At 45.7% G+C, this 16,775-nt stretch overlaps 2 protein-coding genes and 1 pseudogene across 3 annotated transcripts; all 3 read left to right on the top strand.

Annotated features, from left to right (window-relative positions):
- The first annotated feature begins 2,405 nt into the window (after positions 1-2,405).
- Positions 2,406-6,767, top strand: LOC4350773 (uncharacterized). 2 transcript variants are annotated; one of them, XM_026021094.2, is made up of 2 exons: positions 2,406-2,541; positions 3,086-6,767. In XM_026021094.2, exon 2 carries the CDS (start codon positions 3,214-3,216, stop codon positions 5,086-5,088), a length of 1,875 nt encoding a protein of 624 aa, XP_025876879.1. In that variant the 5' UTR covers positions 2,406-2,541; positions 3,086-3,213; the 3' UTR covers positions 5,089-6,767. The 2 variants fall into 2 exon arrangements, with proteins under 2 accessions (XP_025876879.1, XP_015616477.1); XM_015760991.3 differs by having other exon boundaries at positions 3,141-6,767.
- Positions 5,455-6,423, top strand: LOC136354216 (uncharacterized). Its single transcript, XM_066305903.1, has 2 exons — positions 5,455-5,498; positions 5,580-6,423. The coding sequence occupies exons 1-2, from the start codon at positions 5,455-5,457 to the stop codon at positions 6,421-6,423; spliced, it is 888 nt and encodes a 295-aa protein (XP_066162000.1).
- A 7,263-nt stretch (positions 6,768-14,030) lies between the features above and the next one.
- LOC4350774 (F-box protein SKIP23-like) lies at positions 14,031-16,497 on the top strand (annotated as a pseudogene).
- Positions 16,498-16,775: the final 278 nt, after the last annotated feature.

Genomic DNA, 16,775 nt, shown 5'->3' on the forward strand with positions numbered 1-16,775 from the left:
AATTCTACTACGACGGAAACACAATTCACCGGTCCTTAGCTTCTAAGCTAGCAGCGAGTACTACTACGTCGAAATCGTAGCTAGCTAGGACATATAATGGATTGTAATTAATACATGACTACATATGTTTCTATATGCATGTGTACACATTTTCTATAATGTAAATATATTTTGTTCATATATATATCTATATACATATGCATTTGCATAACATATATATGTATAAATACATATATATATATATGTATGCATATATATGTATTGAAACATATATATGCATGGTTTATATATATATATATATATATATATATATATATATATATATATATATATATATATATATATATATATATATATATATATATATATATATATATATATATATATATATATATATATATATATATATATATATATATATATATATATATATATATATATATATATATATATATATATATATATATATATAAACCATGCAGCAACAGGGGCATGCAAAAAAAAAAAAGGTCAGCTCTATCTTTAGTCCCGGTTGGTGTGCTGAGCCATCTTTAGTCCCGGTTGGTGGCTGAGCCATCTTTAGTCCCGGTTGGTGATCTTTACTCCCGGTTATTTCACCCGGGACTAAAGATAGCGATCTTTAGTCCCGGATTGGTACTCCCGGTTTGGAAACCGGGACTAAAGGGGGGTTACGAACCGGGACTACAAAGGGTTTCTCCACCAGTGGATTCAATATTCAGTAAGGAGTTTCCTCATGCAGACAGTGAGACAGACAATGACCACAGGTCTATACAAATGAAATATGGAATATTAAATTTTATATATAGGAGTTTCTGCTACACATAAACAAAGAGCATTCTCTTTATTTCTTGAGCACGTGTAGTGTGCGGTCCGGAAATACTATCATGTATTCCCCCCCCCCCCCCCCCCCCCCGTCCCAAAATATAACAATTTCTAGTCTCTAGAATTTGTCCCAAAATATAATAACTTCTACACCAACATTCTCTTCTCAACTAATCAGAACCCTCCACCATTTAATTTTTCTACATACCTCTACATTTCATCCAATCACAACATTTCCCTATTTAATTCTACATACTTTCTTAAGAACCGTGTCCAAACTCTAGAAATGATTATATGTTGGGGCGGAGGGAATAAATGTTTGCGTGCGGCTTAGACGACACTCCAAACACATGTTTTTTCCTTTATTGTTTTGGCACCGCACAGTTTCTATTTTTAAGTAAATTTATTACAGAAGTTTATATGTTCGATTTGCATTCATTTTTTAATTAAAAGTTTGTGCATATCAAAATTTTCTGAAATAGCTTTTTATGTTGGACTAGACACATCTGCGCTGGGCCGAAATTAAGTGTTCGCGCGTGAACATTCGTCCATTAGACCCACTCGTCACTATACGTGGCCTATTTAATCGGCAAGAAAGAGATAAGTATTAGCATTTAGCATGGACAATTCCCTTTCTCTAGATGGCTTATATTGGTCCAATATTGCTACTACCTTAATAGCGAAATTGTCCTCCTATCCTCCAACCGCGCGCACCGCCTCCCATAACCACCGGATCAATGTTTTATGTCAAATCACCCTATAACCTATCCCTACTTATATGGGCATAGCCTGTTACAATGTAGGCAACCACCAAATCAATGTTTTTATCTCAAATCACCCCATAGCACATTCCTAGTTCTGTTATCCCGACCCGTTACAATGTACATGTGGTACTGACCCGTGCGCACCGCCTCCCATAACCATCGGATCAATGTTTTATACCAAATCACCCTATAACCTATCCCTACATATATGGGCATAGCCTGTTACAACGTAGATATAACGTATACATGTTAAGTATAAGGAAGAATATGAGTAAACACTACTCCCTCCATTTCAAAATACAATCATTTTTAGAATAGTGCCAAGTCAAACATTTTTAGCTTTGATTATTAATAGCAAAAAAACATTAATCATGTAAGTTTGATGTTATTAGATTTATCATTCAACAAACTATCATAATATACAACTCTTTTTATTTAAAATATCTTACTTTTATAGATATTGTTGTTTAACATACCATCTCAAAAACTATATCAAAATTAAAAATACTTATATTTTGGGACGGAGGGAGTTCTTCATTTTTTTTCTCTCAATTATATTCGTTTTTTTTCTCTCAGTCACATTCTTTTCTTTTCTTAATTATACATCACGAATTCACGATACAAATTATTGCAGAAGAAACCCAACTATTAAATCCACAAGTAATCATAGAAAACGTCAGGCAGGCAGTCAGTATACTCACAAGTACGGCCAATGAAAAAAATATATACTCCTATTAGAAAAAGACACCTGTCCTTGATCTCAAGACTTCACTTCCCAGCATGACACGTGTCTAACTCGACCAGTCTCCTACTCACTCACCTCACCTCTGCCTCTGCTCTTCCTCCAAGAACCTAACCACGCCCACCGCCCACCACGGTGGCTCGCCGGCGCCGGCCGCCGCGGATCACGTTCCAGCCCCAGCTCAGCTCGGAGGTACCATCCGTTCACGCATTTGCGGTCCATTGCCCCCTTGTTCTTCCGGTCTTCCCCTTCTTGGGTAGGTTGGCTGAAGCCGGGTTATGCGTGCGTGTTAGGGTTTTTTTTTTGGATCGGAGGTTTGGTTTTGCGTTTCGGGGGTTAGTGTGTTCTTCGCGAGGATAATGGCCAGAGATTTGATCGTGCAGAGCTCTTGATTTGGGTGCCCTAGGAGGCTAGGGTAGTAGACATCAAGTAGGATCGAAATATTTCCCCTCTTTCTTTTTCTGCAATTTTTTTAAAGATTTTTATGCATGTATGCCACTTCAAAATGTGGTGGTTTGGAAAGATGCCATCCAGTTTTTTTTAAAAAAAAAACATTTCAAAATGGATGCCTTTTGTTTTGAAGGAACTGTATGTCAATTTTCCAAATTACAATTTTCTCAAGTGAATAAGACTACAAGAGTATACCCAAATGTGATTTCTTTTTTTCCCAGAGTATTCATAATTTTGCCATATATATTTCTTCTGTTAATAAAAATGTCCTTTTGTATGCATGCAGGGCCTGATGCACTGAAAGTTCTTCTCACATTTTATTGTTCTTGATAACATGATAGGTAGAGCATGTTAATGCCATTCTGGAACAAGTATATGTGAAGGGTTTCTTGGTCAAATTTCTGGAATACTTTGATGGAATGCAACAGAGAGGAGGCCTTCAGGGCCAGAGAAATTGCTGTAAAGAAGCTGGAAAATAGAGACTTTGTCGGCGCCCGCAAGATCGCGATTAAAGCTCAAAGGCTTTTTCCTGAGCTTGAGAACATCTCCCAGCTGTTAATTATCTGTGAAGTTCTTTCTTCAGCTGAGGCAAAGATCTCTGGAGAGTTGGATTGGTATGGTGTTCTTCAGGTGGATAAAATGGCAGACGAAACAGTAATAAGAAGGCAATACAACATACTTTCGTATCGGCTTCATCCTGATAATAATACTCTGTTTGGTGCCGAAGCCGCATTCAGGTTTGTTTCAGAAGCTCATGCAATATTGAGTGATCATGTGAAGAGGTCTCTGTATGACACCAAAAGACAGTGTGCTTCAAGAGAAGTGGCCAAGGAGGCTACACAGCCACCAAACAAGACTGATTCAAACATAAGCAATGTGGCTGGATCCATGACACCATCTGCTTCTGTGCTTGTATTCTGGACAATATGTCCGCATTGTCAGAAGCGATTTCTGTACTACCAACGGAACTTTTTGGCCCGCTGCAGTGATTGTGGTAAGAGGTTCTTCGCAATCAAACTGCATGAGCAGTCTGTTCCCTCGAGAATCCTATCAACTGCTGCAAAAAAGTCTCAGCTTTCAACGTCAGAAATGTTATCATTTCAACGAAGTAGTGTCCCCAATCAGCATCAACAAGGTAAATGCTTGGTTACAAGAAGCGAGGCCATTCAATTTTCAGCAATGAAGCAAACTAAATCTCACATCTGCGCTTTTGACAATGATAAGCCTGGAACTTTGGTACCAAAGAGTTCTGATCTTAAGTCCATCTCAGTTAAGAATTTGACTAGAGAAAGTGCACCTGCAGAGGAAAATGCTGCAGAATCATCCAGTCTTCAGATATTGGGTAAGAGAAAGCTTTATGTTACCTCTGACAGCAGCCATGGTATGAACTCCAATATTAAGAGGCAAAGGAAGTATACTTGTCCATCCGATTCTGATTCGAGTAATGAGCAGATATGTAATGATGATGTTGCTGTTCCTGATAATCAATCTACTGGACAGAATGTTCCCATCGAAGTGGACAGTGAAGAGGAAAGAAATGCAAGACATGGAAGCAACCAACAAACTTGTAAGAAAAATGTTACTGATACTGCTTCTCAGAAGTCTGTCAATTCGGTGATTGCCTACCCTTATCCAGACTTTGATTTTTGCAAGTCCAGAGATGCTGAAGAAACTGATGAATCCATAAAACAATATGGCTGGGCTGGTGACATGGCAGGTAAAGGCCTGGTGACAAGAAGTGACAGAGTTCAATTTTCAGAAATTAGCCAAGCTAAATCTCATGTGCCTCCTGCTGACAACGATATACCCGGAACTTTGGTACCAAGGAGTCCTGATCCAAACTCCACCGCTGTGCAGAATTTGACTGGAGAAAGTGTATCAGCAGAGACAAATGCTCCAGGATCATCCAGTCTTCAGATATTGGGTCGGAGAAAGCTCTGTGATAGCTCTGACAGCAACCGTGCTATGAACTCTAATATTGAGAGGAAAATGAAGTATAATTCTCCATCTGATGCTGATTGGAGTACTGAGCAAACATGTAATGATGATGTTGCTGTTACTGAGAATCAATTTGCCAAACAACATGTCCCCACCGAAGTGGACAGTGAAGAGGAAGGAAATGAAAAACATGGAGACAATCAACAAAGTCATAGGAAAGATGATACTGATACTTCTTCTCAGAATTCTGCCAATCCTGTGATTGCCTACTCTTCTACAGACTTCTTTGATTTTGACAAGTCCAGAGATGTGTCCCAAATTGCGGTTGATCAGATCTGGGCAGTATATTAAGGTCATGATTGCATGCCTAGAGCTTATGCCTGAATAAATCATGTCGATCCTTCCAACCTCAAAGTGCAGTTCACTTGGCTGGTGCACAACACAGTAAATGAACAAAATTCCAAATCGACCAATGAAAAACTGCCATTTGCTTGTGGGAACTTCTGCTTAGGAGAAACAGATGTATTGCACAATCCATCAAGGTACTTATCCCACAGTGTTTCATCGACAGGCAAAAATGGGAACTCCTGTGATATAAATCCTAACATGGGTGAGGTGTGGGCTCTTTATAAAGGATGGAGCATGCAGTTGAGCTCTCATGCAGATAGATATCAATCATATGGGTATGATATTGTGCAAGTCCTTTCTAGTGGCTCAATGGATGATGGTGTCACGGTTTCACCGCTGGTCAGGATTGCAGGGTTTGTCAGTCTATTTGCGAAAGTGAAGAACGAGTCATGTTTTTCGATATCATCATGTGAGGTACTTCATTTTTCTCACAGTATCCCCTTCTATAAAACGAACGGAAATGAAAGGGTAGGTGTTGCAGAAGGGTTCCTGGAACTAGACACTGCAGCTCTTCCAAGTGACTTGGATTCGGCATTTACTTCCATTACTCTTGAATCCTACATGGCTCTTGACAACAAAACAAATATCGAATTAATCAGTTATGTATGCCCTGATTCAGAATTCTACAACTTCGAACAAGACCGCTCGCATGATAAGTTTGAAGCTGGCCAGATTTGGGCTCTTTACAGTGATACTGATAAATTTCCCAACTTCTATGGTTGGGTAAGCAAAGTTGAGATGGAACCGTTCAACGTGGATTTGGCCTGGCTTGAGGCTTGCCCTCAACGAGCGCAGGAGAAGCTGTGGTTGGAGCATGATGTACCTGTGAGCTGTGGTACATTTGAAATCCAAAACATGGAAACAAAGTTTAATGAAAATTGTGCATTCTCCCATTTAATAGAAACCAAACAAATTGGAGCAAAGTGCAAGGTTCAAATTCATCCAAAGATAGGTGAGGTCTGGGCCATCTACAAGAACTGGTCAAATAAGTGGGTTCCTTCCCGCAGCACTCGTGGTACTAAGTATGCTATTGGCAAGATCGTCGACTCCACTGAAGCTTTCACATTATTTGGTTATCTGACTAAAGTTGATGGTTACATCTCTGTGTTCAAGCCTGATGTACGAAGGGGAATTCTGAAGATTCCTGTGAAAGAGAACCTGAGGTTTTCTCATCGAATACCATCGTTTTGTCTCACAAAAGAGAAAGGTGGAAAGCTCCATGACTGCTATGAGCTCGACCCAGCTGCTGTTCCTGATGTTTTTCTACACAAGAATTGAAGGAAAAGAACTCCCACAAAAAAGGACTAATCTTAGAAATTAAGAGTGAAGATATCTCATGATAGAGTCATCTAGCATTATGATATGTATCTGAGTTTCTGTACAGGGCGCGCCCAATTATGTTAGAAAAGTATTCATGTTTCATAATCATGACTAATTTCTGTTGAATTTCACGCTTTCTGGTGAAACTGATCTACAATGCTGATCTATTGCTTTGCTGTCTGAAGAAACTAAGAAGAATATGTATTCTTCTCAAGTTTGAATTATGTATTTATGATACATAACATTAATGTACTTATGTGTCTGACCATCAGTCAATGTACATGTTCCTATATTTCAGCCAAGTATTGATGTTACTTTCTAGTACTTCATTTCGCTCTGAATAGTAACTAGCTCTCATGTTGTGGTGAAATCAAACTAGAATACTGAAACTTCACCAGCTTGCTGCCTGCCTGGTTACTGATCAGGTTCCTCAATGAATGTTCAGGCAAATCTGAAAATGCGATGAAAGTAGACTACCAATTTTTTTTTTGGATAAAATGTACTTTACTTTGGTTTATAATAGATGATTCCATTGATTTTTGGACACATGTTTGACCATTTGTCCAAACTAAAGAAAATGTGCAAATATGAAAAATATAAGTCATACTTAAAGTGTGATTACTCATAAACCGAAACACAACTAAATAAGTGATATTTATGTAATATTTTTAGTAAGATGAATGTTCAAAAGTCAAAGTGTCATCTTCAAAAACGGAGGGGGTACTTACAATCGTTTTGCAGAGTAAACTACCATAGCTTCTGGTATTTGCACACCATTGATATATTATACGCTTGCATATAGGATTGAATGTAGCTGTGCATATCTGTGATTCTTGGTTCATTTTTACCTGTTGTGTGCGAGATCATTTGTAGTGGTGAGTGTGAAATATCATTATCCATCTTCCACATGATTTACTTTGCTTTGGTTCAGAGTTCAGACTGACATTGAACTTCCCCAGTTACCTTCATTTCGCATAATCGATCAGAAGTTCAGACTACGTGTGAGTATGTGATTGCCTTTCTTTCAGTTTCAGACTACGTATGACACAGGTTTGCAGCCAGCTACTTCCAACTATCAAGTCTGAAAAGAACATCACCGGTGGATCATTTCATACAAGTGTTCAGACTTCAGAGGTTCAGAAATCAGAACTCTGTCAAGAAGAAGTTCAGAACTTCAGATACATATCATAAGACTAGTCTACCATATGATCTTAACTTTGAGTCTTGAGGAGGTATATTCAGTTATTTTCTCTTGAATTCTTCAGGCATCGGCAACCGACGGAAAACGAGGAAAACACCAGCCCTCCTCTTCACCTCGTTTTGCCCCTGCCACCAACACTGGCCCACCACCTGCTGCTGACCTCGCCGCTTCGGCGTCGCCGCCACCCACCGCCTCCCTAGGCCATCCCTCTAAAACCCTAACCCTAACTCGGCGCTTGTCGTGCGTATACACGAATTAGCATTCATGCTTTTTTTTTTCAGCCTGCTTTTGCATGGTTGCGTACCTGTGCATGTGGTGAAGAGGACCTTTTCTCGATATGGGCTTTGTTTATGTCTTTTGAATCTTGACTTTTAAATTTGGGTTAATTGGATCCAGTGGCGGAACCACCCATTGGACATGAAAATTACTATACGTACGACATTTTGAGTACGATCTTCCTACGATCAAACGGACGGCTAACGTGGACTTGCCTCGTTCTGATGCATGTCGTCGTCATCGCCAGCGCCACGTAGTGCAAAGTTTCATCGTACAACCATCGTAAACAGAAGTTCGTATGTATAGCAGCGCTCAATGGGCATGGTGGGTCAACTGGCCCAGCTACAGCCCGCATCGCCCCACCCTCCCATACCCTACTTGGGCCGCCTGTTGATTGGCCCAGGTGTCCAGCTGATCACGCTTCATGGTGATCCATGCCACTACAAATATGCTGATTAAAAAAAATGTCACTACTATTTATGATATCAGCTGCGTGCCACTGGGATTTCGGAAAATTAGAACCATGCCACTCCATCACGTTTTCTGTCAAAAATCTCCGTTAACCCCAACTGTATATGGGACTTAACTATCAGTTCCATCTTCTTCACCTCTTTCCCTTGCCTCTATTCACTCTATCTCCGATGGTCATCATCCTCCACCACTGGGAGGGCTTGGAGCCGCCACCATCGTCGATCCCATCCATGGCGTGAGGGCTTGGGAGCCACTGCCGCAGCCGTCGTCAACCTCCATGGCGAGAGGGCTCGGAAGCCACCGCCGTCACACCACCATCGACCTCCTTTGTGGCGGGCTGTCTTTCGACCTCCTTCACGACAGGAGGGTTCGGGAACCACCATTGTCGCCACCGTTGTCTTCGACCCCATAGACCTCCGCCACCGTCTTTGACCCCATCCGCGGCATCGGTGACATCATCGGCGAGGGAAGCGAAGGCGCCCGAACCCTCCCACCGCAGAGGAGATTGACGACGGTGAGGGAGACTATCATGATGGGCTGTCATCTACCTCCTTCATGGCGGGAGGGCTTGGGAGCCACCGCCATTGCCACCTTTGTCTTCGACCATATCGGCCACCGCCGCCATCTTTGACCCCATCCGTGGCATCGGTAACATCATCGGTGAGGGAGGCGGAGACGCCCGAGCCCTCCCGCCGTAGAGAAGGTCGACGGCGCGATGTGCAGCGCCCGTTCCGTCGTGGCGCCTAGCGGGAAAAATTAAATTCTAAAAACCCTAATTGCGAAATTCGTCTCTTTGTGTGTTGTCAAGTCTCCGTGCCATTCCGGATCTAAAATCCCCGATCTATCGCCAAATTCAAATTCCGAATTCAAATCCTTCCCAAATCAAATTCCCCTGCCAAAGTCTATTATCCCTCCCTCAGGTTTGGTGGGCCGATTTTCTCTCCTCGGCCCATCTCCCCCTCTCGGCCCATCTCTCCCTCCCTCAGCTCTCCCCACCCTCGCTCTGCTCGTGCGCCGCACGCGCGCGTGCGTGTGCGTGAGCCGACGCCGAGCCGAGCGCCCTCCCCCTCTCTCCCTCTCGTTCTCTCGCTCTCTCTCTCACTCTCCCCGCTCCATCCCCGGCAAGCTCCCCGCGCGCCGTTGCCTCGCGCACGCGCGCCCGCGCGGTCGCCGCCCGTGCCGCGCCTAAGCCCCGCTGCCCTGCCGTGCCCGTGGCCGCGCTGCCGCTCGGCCCCGCAAGCCAGCGCGCGTGCCCGAGCCGCGCCGCCCGCGTCCGTCCAAAATCGGGAGGCAGCGCCTCTCGCTCCCATCTCTCTCCCTCCCCAAATCGACATGGCTCGAGCTCTCTTTCTCCCCCTCCATTTCCCGCTTTCCTCTCCCAGACCGACGCCTCGCCCTCCCACTGCGCCACCGCTCGGTTCCCGCGCCATGGACGCAGAGGAGCAGCCGCGCCAGCCATCGCCCATGCCGTTTGACCCCGCGCCCGTGAGCCCATCCCTTCCCCTCGAAGCTCCCTCGCCTAGTGCCACTCGAGGTCAATTTCCTCTCCTCCCAAACCGACATAACCACCCCATAAAAGCCGCCCCTCCCCCTCTTGCTCGATCCCCCTGTTTCGCTCCGAGCCGCCGCGCCATTGCAGCCCTGCCCTGTTAGCCGCCGCGCCATTGCAGCCCTGCCCTGTTCGCCGTCGCCGTTCGTCGTCGCGCGTGTCGGAGGAGTCGGCACGAGCGAGGACGCGTGACGTGGACTCCGGGCGCACGTCTTCCTCCTCTTCCCCGGCCCGAGGCCGGAGCGATCACGTCCCGCGCCGTCGGCCATCGTCACTGCGCCCCTTCACCCATCGCGGTAGTGCATCCTCCTCCGTTCGCCTTCCTCGCTCCTTCTCCTCCCCTTAGACTCGAGTAGTAGCACGAGTAGCCTCCCCGTAGCTAGCTGGCGCCGCCCCGACGGCTGCCGCCGCTCGCTGTGTGCTCGCCGCCACCGCCGCCCGTGCTCGGTAGCCGCCTCTCATCGCCGGCCTCCCTCGTTGTAGCTCCGCTCAATCCGATGCGAGGAATGGACTCCGGTGACCGCGTAGATGCTCTAGTCCGGAGGAATCGAACCCTAGTCGCGTCGTCGCCGTTTCCCTCTTTTCTCGCCGCCGGTTGCCGCCGCCGCAATCTGCTGCCGTCGAGCTTTCTCCGGCGAATCCGAGCCATTAGCTCGTCTCCCCTCGTCCCGTGCAACCTCCCGGTGTGCTCACCTTCGCCTGCATCGCCGTAGATCTCCCCGCCGCTCGCCGCCGCCGTCCGCCGTCCGTTCCGGCCGACGTTGTCGTCTTCCTCCCGCCGGCCCGCGTGGCAGCCACGTAGACGCCACGTCGGTGCCACCTTGGCCGCGACCGAGTCAAGCTAACCCCGGTCCGCCGCTCCCCTCTGCCCCGCTCGCGCGCGCGGTCCACCGCGAGCCGTGAGGCTGCGCGTGGGCCCGCCGCATCCGCGAGCCGCGCGCATGCACCGCGCCTCCCTCCGAACCCTAGCGCCGCGCTGCCTGCTCCCCGCTCACGGTGAGCCGAGCCGCCAACAAGCGGGTCCCACTCGGGACCATGCAAGGTGGACCTGGCCCACCGGTTCCCCCTCCCCCTCCCTCTCCCCGCGCGTGCCTTGGGCCGCCTTCTCGGGCCGACCGGCCCATTAGCTCAGCCGAGCCGCGCCTCTTCTCTCGGGCCGCACCCTAGCCGCCCAAGGAAAGTCTATTTCCCCTCCCTCTTTCTTTTCTTTTTCCAAAAGGGTTTAATTAAATCATTTGTCCTTTAGATCAAAAATCCAATAATCTTAGAAATTCAATATCTTCTCAACCGTACATCCGATTGACTCCGTTCAACTTCCAAAAATCCTCAAATCTCGAGATCTATCTAATGGCATACTTAGAGGTCAATAATAGGGCTTTGTTTTCGCCGTTTGTTGAGTTGTCCCGCTTCGCGTGTAGTTTCGGAGCCCGAAGACCCGCAGTGCGAGGATTTCGAGGATCAAGCTCAAGATCTCGAGCAAGGCAAGTCACCTTTGATCATGTTGCACCTATAATTTAAATCTAAGTATTTCTTTTCCAGAAATATTGCATGAATAGGTTTAACACAAGTAATTCGGTCGCAGCTTGTGAGATAGCCTGCTGGCCCCAATCCTAATTGCTACAATTACCCTCCTTGAATTATTGGACACTTAAACCTCCTTTGTCAACTGTTGTGCTTCGATGCACGGGCCTTCGGGCACGGGCATCGGAACACCTCCCCTCAAATTTAAAATATCCGACGATGGGTAAAACTTGGGGTTTTACAAAAGACTTGGAAAACCCAACACCTGGGTCGGTGCTTGTGAACTAAATGAATTTCCAAAACCGCAGACCGGGGGACGAACCGGGAGTACGGTTTCCCGCTCTTGCACTTAAGGACCGTTTCCCTTGGAATTTTATCCGTACATAAGACAAGTGCGACCACATGGGTGAAATGGGACACCCCTGGCTGAGTAATTAGCTAATGTGGATTCAACGGGGTGGTGCTGGGGAGAACCCCCGGGCTTCCTGGCACAGCATGGTCTGGGACCTAACCTGATGTCGGTCTGGGACCCCTCTCGTTGGCATATAGTGAACCTGTGTCGGCTTTCGAAATGCCTTGTCATGAAAGCCTCAAGGTCTCCAAACGTGGCCGTTCTGCACGGGCTGGGTGATCCGGGTTAGTAATGTCGTGTGGGTAAAGTGTACCCCCTCTGCAGAGGTTACTAAATTGTTCGAGCAGCCGTGCCCACGGTCATGGGCGGATGTGAGGTGATTCCTAGCGTAGTTTTGATTGACTACTGCTTGTGAAATTACTGTTGTGGAATGGGTTCGATGTTTGGAAAATCCGCGGCTGATGGGATCAGCCAGGCCCGGGTGGCCGTTTGAAAGCTGTTGGCCGGGTGCCAACCTTGAATCAATTCAAAGACTGATACATTGCACATACTCCGACCGGACGAGACACACTGTCTCATCCGTGTCGTTTGAGAAGCACTCACTTAGTTGTTTCAAAGAGGAGTTTAAATAAAATCAATTGCAAAAACAACAGTCTTTCCTTTGAAGCCTGCATCAAACACTTAATTCCCATGGCTTGCTGAGTACTCCTGTACTCACCCTTGCTCTATATAAATAATCCCCCCCAGTTGCTGAAGAAGATGAAGTGGATCCCGCTGACGAGGAGTTCTTCCAGGAGCAAGTCGGCTACGATGAGTTTTAGGGTTTCGGTCTAGTTCCCAAGTCGCGCCTGTGATGAATGGTCCAAGTCTTGGCTTTCGCTTTCCCTTTTGTAATGCAGTTGTGAGCTCGGGATCTGTCCGCCGCCCAACATGACTATACTCCTACTCTGTAATAAAGAGACCTCTATTGCTGTGATATTCTGTCTTCCTGTGATACCAGCACTGTTTCCTAGGACTGGTATCGATTAACATGTTAATTTGGAGCGTCACGGGCTAGTTCCGTTCGGGGCTAGTTCGGGGCGTGACACAATGTGTGCCTGTATGGTGGTTGGGGCAGTGGCGGCGTGCGGTCGGCGCAAAGAGGTGGCTTGGTGGCGAGGTCCGATGAATGGGGGTGCTGCCACCGCTGTTGGTGGTGGTGGTGGTGGTGGTTGGCGCGTCAGTGCCGAGACGGAGAAAACGTGACGGAGTGGTATGGTTTCAATTTTATGAAATTTTAGTGTCACGCAGCAGATATCACGAATAATAGTGGTATTTTTTTAATCAACATATTTATAGTGGCACTGATCAATTAACCCTTTAAATTTATTTGAATATATAAAGTCTATATGTCGACAGTTTCTATGCATAAAATTGGGCTTTCGTATTCGTAAAACGTTTGTACATCTTCTTTACTCGTGTACTATCGAATCCGTATGCACAAAGTTTCTACACGAATAGTTTATACATAGAATGTTTCTACATAAAAAATATATATATCAAATTTCTACGTATATAGTTTGTTGTTTAATGGACTGGGCCAAAATACAAATATATAAATTGCATTGTGTAACTCGTCGAGGTTGTCCCGGCCGCCGCCGCCGCATCTCGTCTCCTCTGGTATCCCGGCGGCAGCCACCTTCTCTCCCCGCCGGCGTGGCGGGGCGCCGCCTTCCATCGGTGTGGACGTCGGCCGGCGGCGGAGGGAAGAAGAAGAACCTGGCGGCTGGCGCTACGAGTCCGAGAAATCGGAGGCCTTCTCGCAGCCGGAGGTTTCCGATTTTCCATATGGTTAGTAACAAACCAATCCCACTCTGCTTGTTAATCAGGGCATTGGAAATGGACAATGGCGGCTGGGATCTGATCTTATGTGATGCCATATTTTTGGCAAAGAGTTGGAAATTCTTTTTTGCCCGAATCCGTCGCTCAATCGAAGAAAGGGAGTAGTTGGGGATTAACTCTTCAGTCTCCTATTCGGATAGAGATTGATTGCTTTACGAGTTATATATGTGCACCTGGAAGAATTATTTGTCGCAAGAATCACTGCTTGTCAACTGGGGATTTAGAGGGGGAAAACAAGGAGGAACTCTGAACTGGGGTGTTGCTGCTGCCTTCAGTAGTTCAGATTCATGATATTGACAGTGTGAGAAGTTTGGGCAAGCAAATTTTGGGGTTTCTGCCAACAAGCGATTCGGATTCAATTCTGAATCCTAGAACAGCTGAAGGAACAACAACAGGACAAGTTAATTGTAGCTGTGCAAGTAGTCTGCTTGATAAATCTCTCCATCCATCCAGCACTGATGGAGCTTCCACAGGATGTTTTGATGAGCATATTTGCCACCTTGGAGGTCCCTGACCTCGTCCGGGCTGGTTCCGTCTGCTCCTCTTGGCGATCCGCGTACACAAGCATATGCAGCCTTGGACATTGCAAGCCACAGTAGACACCATGCATGCTGTACACATTTGATTCTGACGGCACCAAGGCGACGGGCCTCTACAGCCTCGTGGAGAAGAAGGCGTACGTTTTGCCGCTCCAGGATCTACCTAATAGGCATATCATAGTGTCCTGCTATGGCTGGATTGTAAACGCCGATGAGAGATCAGAGTTGCACCTTGTCAATCCCATCACTGGCGAGCAGATCGCCCTGCCATCGGTCACCACCATTGAGCAGGTGAAGCCCATCTATGACGACGATGCTGCTGCTGCCAACGGGTACAAATACTTGTGGCACACGGGAGAGGTGACGGTTTCCGACTCGTCCTCGATCCTCTATTACAAGGCATTTGTGTCTTGTGATCCATCCATGGGAGGAGGATATACTGTGGTGCTCATCCACAATCCGTATTGCCAGCTCTCGTTCGCAAGGGCTGGTGATGATAAGTGGACATGGCTGCCCCCGTATTCCGACTATGAGGACTGTTTTTTTAAAGATGGGTTGCTGTATGCTGCGACTTTGTTAGGAGAAATACACATGTTTGATCTTACCGACCCAAAGGTCGCGCCAAAGATAGTTATGGGTAAGGTGAAGGACTTTCTGTATGAGAATATTTATATCGTTGAAGCTTCATGCGGTAACCTACTGCAAATTTGGCGGTCCGATGATCTACCGAAGTGGGATGTACCGGAGGGGGATGAAGATGATGATCACTCGTTTGATTCAGAATCTGAGTTCGACTCTGAGTCATATGTGTGTGATACTAACACGATCAAGGTACATAAAGTGAGTTTGACAGAAGGAAAGATTGTGGAAATAAGTAGCTTGGACGAGAACTTGCTGTTTCTTGGGCACGGCCAAACGCTTTGACTCCACGCTGAAGAGTACCTGCAGCTGAAGGCAAATCATGTTTACTTCACTGATAATAACGAACTGTATCTTTTTGGATACAAGAACAACCATCGTGATATTGGAGTGTTGGACTTGGAAAATTTCCGCCGTGAAGAAATTGTGTCCCCGCAGATTTGGTCCAACTGGCCACCCCCTATTTGGCTGATTCCGAATCCCAGGAGGATGAAATTGGCATCGCATTAGTAGATACACAAGACGTTTCCCCCTCGGTATTTTATACTTCTTTTTTCCATTGCACCAAATCCATTTAGGGCCCTTTTGAATCGCAGGGTTGAAAAAATGGAGGGATAGGAAAAACACAGAATTCTGACAGAAATTGCAGTGTAAAACAGAGAATTACAAAAGACAGGAAAAACATAGGAATGGTCGTTTAATTGGAGCGCAGGAAAAACGTAGGAATCAGATGAAAGAGATAGACTCAAAGAAAATTTTCCAAGAGGTTGGAGCTCTTGCTAAATTTCCTCCAAAATCCACATACAATGTGTCATTCCATAGGAATTTCATAGGATTTGGAAAGCTTAAATCCTTTGAATCAAAGGGCCAAATAGAAAAATTTCCTATAGGATTTGAATCCTATAAAATTCCTATATAAATCCTTTGATTCAAAGGGGCCCTTAGTTTTGTTGCAAGGTAATTTTGTATGTGTGAAGTCGTGGATGGCAAATGTCAAAAGGAGAGTAACACTTAAGGGCCCCTTTGAATCGTAGGAACGAAAAAACAGAGGAATAGGAAAAACACAGGATTCTGACAGGAATACAATTGTAAAACAGAGAATTACAAAACATAAAAAAAACACAGGAATGGCCGTTTGATTGGACCACAGGAAAAACGCAGGAATCAGAAGACGAGAGATAGGAAATGTTCCAAGAGGTTAGACCTCTTGCTAATTTTCCTCCAAAATGTGCATAGGATTACCCATTCCATAGGAATTTTAAAGGATTAGATAGGATTCAATCCTTTGTTTCAAAGGCCTTCATAGGATTTTTTTTCCATATGATTGAAATCCTCCAAAATTTCTATATTTTTCCTATAAATCAAAGGGGCCCTTAATAGTTAGATTCTTCCGGTGGTAGTGACACAAGTGATTGTTCAATTGTCCATAGTAGTAATGCAATACTTCACCATTTGCTGGTGATCGTGTGTTTCTTTAATGATTATGGTCTGTGATACAATTTGGAGCATGCCGCTTGATCTTTTTGAGATCAATGTTTGTCTAATCACCGCCATTAATTCAAGACCGCTTTGAGATTTATGAATATAAACTCTCCAATTCCCTTCTTTTGTGGTATGGGGCTGTGTTCCAGTTTATTCTCATGTTCACAAATTATTTGCTAATGGCATATTGGTTTCTGCTTAAATGATCCATCTCAACAGTTTACTGCAAGTCTCTGTCAGCTGACAATGCAACCAGTCGGTGTTCTTCTATGTTCTTGAAGTCCCAGAGTACCGGCCCCAAGGTCTGCAACTGCAACCATTCCGTGCCGAGGATGATGTCGACGGCGCACAAGTCCAGGGCGAAGCAGTCGACGCGGAAGATTTCACCGTCGATCAACA

This window comes from Oryza sativa, chromosome 11 (assembly GCF_034140825.1).
Source record: "Oryza sativa Japonica Group chromosome 11, ASM3414082v1".
Taxonomy (NCBI): domain Eukaryota; kingdom Viridiplantae; phylum Streptophyta; class Magnoliopsida; order Poales; family Poaceae; genus Oryza; species Oryza sativa.